General features: G+C 28.0%; 2 protein-coding genes across 10 annotated transcripts in view; both read right to left on the bottom strand.

The window, feature by feature from the left end:
• LOC124429340 (myotubularin-related protein 2) overlaps positions 1-671 on the bottom strand; it is a 4,272-nt gene extending 3,601 nt beyond the window's left edge. For 2 of the 4 annotated variants that reach the window (XM_046974486.1, XM_046974490.1), the window contains exons 1-2: positions 474-580; positions 1-81 (exon numbers count right to left, since the gene is read on the bottom strand). The exon at positions 1-81 is cut by the window's left edge and continues 148 nt beyond it. The gene's annotated coding sequence lies outside the window, so the exon portion shown is untranslated. Of the gene's footprint in view, positions 82-172; positions 431-473 lie in introns of those variants that run through there. The other 2 variants (XM_046974489.1, XM_046974488.1) reach the window with 2 other exon arrangements.
• A 1,418-nt stretch (positions 672-2,089) lies between these two features.
• The window catches only part of LOC124429342 (MATH and LRR domain-containing protein PFE0570w-like), a 43,368-nt gene continuing 35,457 nt past the window's right edge, over positions 2,090-10,000 (bottom strand). For all 6 annotated transcript variants that reach the window (XM_046974492.1, XM_046974496.1, XM_046974493.1 and 3 more), the window contains 3 exons: positions 4,459-4,630; positions 4,259-4,316; positions 2,090-3,634 (listed from right to left, as the gene is read on the bottom strand). In XM_046974492.1, coding sequence (XP_046830448.1) covers positions 2,939-3,634; positions 4,259-4,316; positions 4,459-4,630 — 926 coding nt within the window. In that variant the 3' untranslated portion in view covers positions 2,090-2,938. The remainder of the gene's footprint in view (positions 3,635-4,258; positions 4,317-4,458; positions 4,631-10,000) is intronic.

The raw sequence follows: 10,000 nt of genomic DNA, 5'->3' as shown, positions 1-10,000 counted from the left end.
ATTTCTTCTACTCCTGTTGCAATGACATTTTCAAACTTTCAAACTGGCTTCTACATTGATTTCTTCAATTGATTCTTAATCCTACAAATATTAAATATGCGTCATATTAATACAAACAGATAACAACAAACATTTCTAAATAAAATGATAATAATATTTTCTTTCGGTTAACCTCAAAAATGTTAATTCGTATTATACATTAGAAAAAGGATAAACAATGTTAGATATATTAATTTATACGTGTTATCCCAATGTAATATATGTTCTTAATTCAAACGGTCAATACCAAAAAAAAAAAAAAAATTAAAAAAAAAAAAAATAAAAAAAAAATTGAAAACAACTTCAAAGCAGTTGATTTCTAATATTACAAAGCCACGCCCCAAAAACATCCAAAAAGTTCTTATTGTTATTTATAAATGGGATTAATTTTAATTATATACACAATTTGTATGAAAAAAAAAATTATCACCAACTTCTATAATATGAGATTTTTTTTTAAATATTTTAAAACGTTAAGTTCTGTCACAATGCAGCACCTTGCGTTTGACAGTAGTAGCCATCTTGCGATGGAAATACGACCAGTTGGCGCCACATTCGAATCTTCCAATCAGCCACGTGCGGTCAAATTATCGAAAATTTGAATTTTGTGATCATTGTACTAATAAATATACGTAATCTTTTTTGTCATTATTTCAATATTATAAATAATAATAATAATAATAATAATAATAATAATAATAATAATAAAAAGAGAAAACAAAAAGAAAATATTTTTTTTCATGTAGAACAATTAATATGGCAGTAAAGAAAAAGAAAAAAAAAGTTCATACATATATACTTAGATCTTATTGCGTCATGAACGATTTAAAAGATGTAGAATTTACTCTAAAAATTCATTAGAATATTTTGAGGATGATGCGTCTCGAGGTTATTAGCAATATATATATTAATTGTATAAATACGATTACATTTGTATCGTAAGGAGTTCTGGGAGACCACAAATCCTATTAGTATCTCTTAATAAATCGGATTATGACAGGATTTCTTATTCTCATCGCTTATTAACTCGATTCTTGAATAGTTGAAAATGGTCTTGAAATTTATCTTTTTTCTTTCTTTCTTTTTGTTTTTTGTTTTTTTTTTTTTTGACGTTTCAAATATCTCGAAAAAGCTTATATAACAAAATAAAACGATATAAGAAGAATATTTTACAAAAATAGGAGTCGGGGTGAAATAATGAATTTTATTTGTAAAAAAAAATTGTTCAACAGAACAAAACGTATAATCACAATTCGACAGTGATGTAGCAATTTCGATTAGGTGTTTGTGTTGCATATGTATATGTATGTGTATGTTTGTTTTTTTTTTTGTGATTCTTCTACAGTATATAGAGCGTATTTTAACATGAAATATAAAACTCTCATCATCAACTATATATATCGTTAACTCTGAACATGGTCAACATATAAATATACAGTCATCACGTTAAGTTAAATATATATATATATATATATATATATATATATATATATATATATATATATATACGTATATAATATATATATATATATATCCATACAAGTATATGTATTTATGTATATTATATACACATATGTATAGTGATTTTATAATATAATACGTTTTCTTCTCTCTCACTTTCTCTTTCTCTTTCTCTCTCTCTCTCACACACACACACTCTCTCTCTATCCCTCTCTTTCTTTATACGATCTTATCATGATATATCTCTTCTTTGTTGTTCTCATACGTATATTCATGCAGATTTATCATACATGCACACGTACAACATATATGTATATATATATATATATATATATATATATATATATATATATATATATATATCCCAAAAGATATATCGCGCTACTAAAATTAATACAAAAAATTGCTTCTCTCGAAAATCCATTTTAATAACATTTTGATACGAAGAAAAGCTTCCTGTCGATTAGAAAAAGGAGAAAAAAAGTAACGGACGACAAATATCGTACGCACATCGAAAAATTTTTTTTTATTTCTTTTTTTCTATTATTTTCGTTTTTGTTAATTTTTTTTTGTATATTTTCTTTTGTTTTCTCTCTCTCTCTCTCTCTCTCTCTCTCTCTTTCGCCTGTTTCAATTTTCTCATATTATACACGATCACGAGAGAAGGATAGAGTATTATAATATCGCGCCGAGGGATTTTTCTTTTCACTATGTTCCCGCGATTTTTCTCAGATTGCTTATTTAGAGCATTTTGGCACTTTTATTAACGATGTATAGTAGTATCAATGGTAGTCACTCTTTTATTTTAGTCACTCTCAACGCGAATTCTTTTTTATTTATGATGTGTGTATGATCTCTCTTCTTTCTTTTTGTTTTCTTCTTTCTTTCTTTTTTCCCCCATAATTCCACTGATTATTTTCTTGTATTATTTTTTTCTTCTATTCTTCTTTCAATCGTCGATCGAATCACGTTTTGTATCCTTAGGCCATTACCTTCTTCTTCCTTTCCACCATCATCACCACCTCAACCTCCTCCTCTTTCTCCTCTTCTTTCTCATCCTCCTCATCTTCTTCCACCATTTTTCTTTTAAACATCATGGGAAAGTTCTTATCGACAGATGAATCTAAAGTATAAGAAGTTGAATAACGCGAGCTGAGGATTACGAGTTTTTCAGAAGCAACCCATTTTTATGGATCTTCCTTACAATCTTTTCCTTCGCTATCTCTCTCTCTTTCTCTTTCCATCTCCCTCTCCCTCTCTCTCTCTCTCTCCATCTTTTTTCTTCTTTCTTTCCATGTCCAATTGCTCTCTATTCTCCTCTCTCTCTCTCCCTCTTTCTCTCGCTCTCACTCTCTCTTCCCTTAGCTCTCAGCTTTTCACAAGAAGAGTTCCCTGTGAATCATATTCAGTCTTATCTCGTCGTTCGTGCCAATCCTGGTCACGTCATTTGGGCGGCATTGAAGCCTCGTTTTCTCGTTACAGAGAAATGTTGTGGGCTACCGATCTGAAATTGTTGAACGTATGGATTGTTTCTGAGTACATTGCCACCTGGTGATCCAGTAGAGTATTGCGATGGTGGTACAATGATTCCAGTTTGTTGAAGATATTGTTCACGATATAAAGCTTGCTGTGTGACATATTCACCGTTTATAGGATTCTGCGAACCATAATGTATTTTTGTTGTACCTTTAGTTGGCATTTGATTAGCGTTACATTCCTTATAACTATCCTGATAACGCAAACCACTACCGGTCGGTGAACTTCCTGGCGGTGTAACATTCTTCAAACTTTGAGTTGGACTTTGAGTAATAGATTCTAAAACGTGCCTTGGCATGTTAGGTGAGTGACAATGACTTTCCTGAAGGCCATCGACACGATTAGCATTTCTCACAAATATCGGTGCACTCTCTGGCCTACCACCGACTATATTTCTCATCCCCTCCCGATCCTTAGCACTTAGACTTTGTTTCGACGTACTCAAACCGGAATTACGATTCTTTTGATTGGACAATGTTGCGTTATTCAGATCGGACACGCTCGACCACGTTACGCTTGCTAACTCCCAACGCCGTAAAAGATTTGATACATGTTCGGCTCGGTTCGCTGAGTCAAGACTTTCGTCATAGTCAGGACCCTGAAAACATAGATAGAAATAAACGAATAAGTAAGTAAACAAACAAACAAACAAACAAATAAATAATTCTAAAAAAAAAAAAAAAATTAATGTATCTCACATCCTTCGTACAACTTATTGTTAGTTTTTTTTTCTTCCTTTTTTGTTTTGTTTTGTTTTGTTTTTTCCTCTTTTTTGTCATTTATAAAGCTTGTAGTGATTCTTGTACTATTAGATTTATCTTTTGCTTCTGCCATATTATATTGAATTACACGAAGGGTAAATTAATGGCATGTCTCGCGCTTACGTTTCGTCGTACATAGAGAAGACGTACGGCTACCGCATGAATGAACATTATTGCGACAAGGCTGATGGAAGGTCGTACTGAAAGCAGCAACCTCGAGGGGACCGTTTTCTCGCATGGCCTGATTCTAATATAACGCATATAATGCTTATGCTTATGATCATGATATATTATGATTCTGTTTTAGTCAAACCCATTATTTTCCTCAACGTCTATCACGAGGAACAATATCATATAATAATAATAATAACAATAACAATAACAATAACAATAATAATAATAATAATAATAATAACTAATTAATATAAAATAGATACATTAATATAATACATACAACTTACATTTTCAATCTTTTCATCAAGCATTTTGAAGAAATCCAACTGACTGGTGGATATCTCTCTGAAAAAAACAAAAAATAAATCATAAGATATCAATGGGTGTTCCCTTATAAAAAAGAAAAAAAGGAAAAAAAAAAGGAAAGAAAAAAAAGAAAAAAAGAAAAATATGATAATTACTATCAAAACTAGTGATCGAAACTCACGCTTGTTGTAATAGCGGTCCACCTCCAGCACCATTCGGTTTCTTCTTCGTTTGACCTTTGACATCGCCCGAACCATTTTGCTCCTCATTTCTATTCACCTCCATCCCGTTGTTATTCGTTTTGTTTCCTTTGCCATTGCCGTTACCGTTCTTTTGTTCAACAGACGTGCTGCCTGTAAAAAATAAATAGTAAAACTAAATATACAAATAAATAAATAAATAAATAAAAAGCACGAGATAAAAATAGTTTAAACATTGTTAAAATTATTATGTAAATAAGAACGAAACGAACTGTGCGAAAATGAATTAGAATTTCAAAATGAATTCGTATATAAAATATTTTCCTCCCATATATATATATATATATATATCCTTATTAATTTGATGCGAAAAATATTTTCTAATTTATATTAACATTGAACCTTGAAGAAAACAAGAACAACGAGATTAGACTCTTGTTTATAAGTTGTTTAATCAGCCGGCATCTGCATGATGCCTTTTTTTCCTTTCACTTCTTATTTTCTTTTTTTTTTGTTTTCTTTTTTTTTTTCTTTTTAAATTTACCGCCTTTCGTTGTTATATGCATGCACAACGAAGTCGTGCGAGGAGTGAAAGTGCAAGGTTCAAGAATGCAACTCCGTAAACATGCTTAATCTTATCATTAAGAGACTTGCAATATGAGAGAGAGTGAGAGAGAGAGAGAGAGAGAGAGAGAGAGAGAGAGAGAGAGATGATGATGGTGATGATGGGAAGAAACAAGTTCGTGACATTTTTCAAAATCAAAAATAGATTCCCCTTGCAAAGGGAAGCCCCTTTTATTCTAATATTTTCTTCTTCTTTTTTTGTAATTCAAAACTCCAAATCAAATTTCATCACTTTCGAAATAACCGAGTAAACGTTTATTTTTATCGTGATTAATAAGAAAGAAAAAAAAAAATGAAAATGTCGAAATACGTATTTTTAAGAATAATTTTATAAAATTATATGAACTTACATTAAAATACAATTGTTTCATTTAAAATAATATTATTCTCTCATAATCATCGATAATATTTAGGGTTAAAAGTAAAAATAAATTTCGACGTTTTCTTTATTAAACTCAGATAATATATACATACTTTTTTTTTTTATCGGATTATTGAGAACGTGATAATAAAAAAAAAAAAAAAAGAAAAAAGAAATAATAATAATAATAATAATAAATAAAATCAATATACAGATCTCTCTACAATTTCTTTTCTTTGTTCTTTTTTTTTTCAATTTGTGTTAGCAATATCATCACACACACAACATCAAAAAGCACTCCTATTTTGTATTATTAATTAATTATTAATTAATTATTAATTAAAAGAGTCCCTATTGTTTCCTTTAAACCTATAATCATACATGTGACTGATTTTGTAACAACAAAAAAATAAGAACGTTTTTGTTACTCAATAATAAGTGTCCATCGAAATAAACAATGCATCTCTCTCTTTCTCTCTCTCTCTCTCTCTCTTCTCTTTCTTTCTCTTGCTCATCCTGTGTTCTATAAAGTTTCTCGTCGCGACACAACACACACGTGGTCCATTCATTGGCACGCAAAGCAAGAACAGAAAGGAGAATGAACTCGTATTACAATGAAACGTAAATAAACCCGAGACAGAGTATAATATACGTTCTACGGTGTCCTAACGTTTCTTAATCCTATTCAAAATAGAAAGAAAGGAAAAGATTAATTATGAAGATAAAGAAGAAAAAAAAAAAAAGGAAGAATGAAAAAAAAATAAAAGAATGCACGAGTTTGTAATAATTTTGCAATAATTTTTCGAACATAAATAAATACATATAATGTTAAAAACAAGGAAAGAAAATGAGAGAAAGAAAGAAAAAAGAAGCGCCTTTTTGCCACTTGTTTATCAACTGTATTGATAAGAATGTAACTGTCGGTGATAACGATGGCAAAGTCCGTAAAAAAAAAAAAAAAAAAAAAAAAAAAAAAAAAAAAAAATACGACCGTGTATTGTTATTTATTCGCATTCTTTTGAAAATTATCAAAAACAAGCAATTTTTACCTCACTCTAATTATTCATAAAAACTTCTTATATAAGAAATATAAGAAAAAGAAAATAAATAAATAAATAATATAAAAAAAAGAGACAACAACTTATAATTATATTATAAACAACAATAATAAATAATTTATAATATAACACCTTGTAATTATACTAAATACTTGTCGCTTAGGTCAAGATTTGCATTGTTTATTTCTTTTCACGCTTTTCATCGCTTTTTCAAAACCAAAATGTGTATTCTTTTAAAACCACGTTATCAACAAAAAAAAAAAAAAATAAAAATAAAAAAAAAAAAAATAAAGAAGAAAAAGAGGACAAAAAGAATATAACAGCAATATTATGAATTGCCAGCTCCAAACTTTTCCCTCCCCCCAATTTACCACCATTTCATTTGTTTATTCATTTATTTATTTATGTATTTTTCTTTTCTTTTCTTTTCTTTTTATCAACAAATTTCAAGCTATACATTTTGAACGATCATTTCATATCTAATCTATCATAATTAACTTATTAAATTAAATTAACTCCTTAAATACATATACACATGCACATAATGTAAATATATATAACGTAAATATATATATATATATATATATATATATATATATATGTGTGTGTGTGTGTGTGTGTGTGTATTTATGATGAAGGCGCCATTTCCTTGCATAAAAGTATTTACATAGATAATTATAGTGAAATAAACATATTATGTTCATCGCATTGTATTATGTTCTTCTTTGTAATGCAACTAAAAAAGTAGCAGAGAAAAAAATATCTTCGAGAAAATGCGCTTTTACATGGATCGACGAGAAAGAGATGAAGAAATAAGAAAGTTAAGCTAACAAAAAATAAATTAAAAAACAAGAAAAATGACGAATTTCTTTTTTTCATTCGAATGGTATCAATTTCTTTTTTCTTTTCCTTTTTCTTCTTTCTAACATTTTTATTCAATAATATAAAGAATAAAATCAATAAATTAAATATCTGTTCGTCTAATTGCAATTAGATATTTAATAATTTATTCTTTTTTTATTATGTCTCTCCGTCTCTCTCTGTCTCGCTCTCTCTCTCTCTTCTCCTCTCCCACCCCCCTCTCTCTCTATCTTTTCTTGACAAAAAAGAAAATGACGTATGTACGTATTTTCTTTCTCCCTGGAATTCACTATCCGCATAATGAAATAAAATGGATCCGAATGAAATCACGGAAGCGTGTAACGAGCACAAAAATCTAATCGATCGATCGATCGATCAATCGTGATGCGAGAACGAACAGAGAGAGAAAATACGTCCGAGACCTGACGAACAGATTTAATATTGGCATTTCAATTTGTGATGTAATACCTACCAACTACTGTATCGTGTAAAAGTTTCAAAAGCATTCTCTCAAAAAATAGAACGGCGACTTAAAATTTCTCAAGTAAAGATCAAAAAATCGTTTTTTAATATCGTTCCTTTTTTAAAACTTTTGGCCCCTATATCACCCATGTATATTGTCCACTTCCTCACCCCTTCGTTTATATTATTTTTTTTTTTAAACATTAATTATTCCATTTGAATCAAATTTTTTTTTTTTTTTTTCCTATAAGTAATATAGTTTTTGTAATCATTAGATATATATGTATATGTAAATAAATATTTTACAGACAAACGTGATATTGCATGATTTTATTACCCTAATTTCAATCAGTTATTATTATTATTATTATTATTATTATTATTACTATTATTCCTTTTATATTTTATTATTATATTATTATTCCTTTTTTATTTTGTTATTGTTATTATTGTTGTTGTCGTTGTCGTTACTGTTGTTTTGAATATTTTTCTCTTTTAGACAACGACGTAATTCGTTTTCCATGTATAAAAATAAACTTTCTACGATAGAACAAACATAATATTACATGATCCTATTATCCTAAAGAATATATGTAACACGATTACCTAACGTTGTCTGATCTCTTATACTTAATTACATGCGCCCTTGACGTAAGTATTTTCCTGAAGGACATTACAAGGGATTCATATAACAATATAACTCGTGCTTCTCATGTCGAGTCAGCGAATGACTTTATTCAATAGTCATAAGTATCCTCGATGATTCCCAATAACACGTTTTTAATTCTTTCACTTAGAAATGTTATGTGCGACGTTGAAAAAAAATATATATACATATATACTTTTCTTTTTTTATAAATTTTTTTTTTTTTATATAAATTTTTTTATATAAATAATTCGATCCAAATTTCAAAAGACTCAATGATCAGTTTACATTTTAAAAAACGTTAAAAGTTGTTTCAGTTAATCCTTAACCTTAGTTTTTAAAATATAATTTCATTCATTTCAATATCCCTTTGAAAATTTATTTAATCGATTTATACGTTTTGCATATAAATAGGACAGTCTATAAATAATTAAATAATTTAAAAAATCAATTACTCTTTTTCAAAATCTATTAGATTAATTTGTATGTTTCTATGTTCATTTGTCGCTTTTTTTTTTTTACGATAAAAAAAACTACGAGTAAGGTTTCTGTCTAATTAAAAAAAAAAAAAAAAAAAAAAAAAAAAAAAAAAAAAAAAAAAAGAATTAGTCTTGAAAGCTTCGAAAAAAATCTCGTAATTGATTACGGGGGAAAAAAAAGAAAAAAAAATAGAAATAGAAAAAAGCCTTAAGATTTTCTACGTATAATTAAACATTTGGCATTGAAAAAACACTCTTATCTATTATATTTAGAAATGGAAAACTCATCAGTATTATCTCTATTTCTATATAAATGAACAATTTTTAACAAATAGTAAAGAGATAACGATATATAACATGTTCGAACGAGTTTCCTATCATTCTTCTTTCTAATCAATTTAAATAATTTTTTTCTTATTAGAATATAGATTAGGTTAGTAACGATCTTGTATTACGTGGACATTACTAAAATTCATTCACGTGTTCATAATTACGATAGAAATATTATTATTCCAATTCCAACATTTTTTATTAATAGATAAAAATATCTCTCTATTATTAATACTTTTAAACGTTATGTTTATTATTATAACAATTTTACTATTCCATAATTAATAGTAATAAATTTCTATTCATCGCATAAAATATATATATATATATATATTTACTATTCTATTGTTGACAATATTACAACTCTATTCGTTCTAAAAATATTTCTATTATTCTGTCATCTCCACAACATTTCTATTATATTTTAATGAAAACTTCTAAAAGCGAGAGAGAGAGAGAGAGAGAGAGAGAGAGAGAGAGAGAGAGAGAGAGAGAACGAATATTTGATGTATTTGAAAATACATCACGTATATCATAAAACCTTATATAATAAAAATATATACCTATATATTAAAATGTACATTAACGTAGTAGGAATATAATATTCGAAAAATAAAATACATTTGTATAATTTCCAGAAGAAAATTACGAGAAGAGAAAATCACAAGTATTTCGAATTTCATTCACTCCCATCGGGTTTTG

This window comes from Vespa crabro, chromosome 15 (genome assembly GCF_910589235.1).
Source record: "Vespa crabro chromosome 15, iyVesCrab1.2, whole genome shotgun sequence".
In the NCBI taxonomy this organism is placed as follows: domain Eukaryota; kingdom Metazoa; phylum Arthropoda; class Insecta; order Hymenoptera; family Vespidae; genus Vespa; species Vespa crabro.
This window is presented reverse-complemented; position numbering and strand designations above follow the sequence as displayed.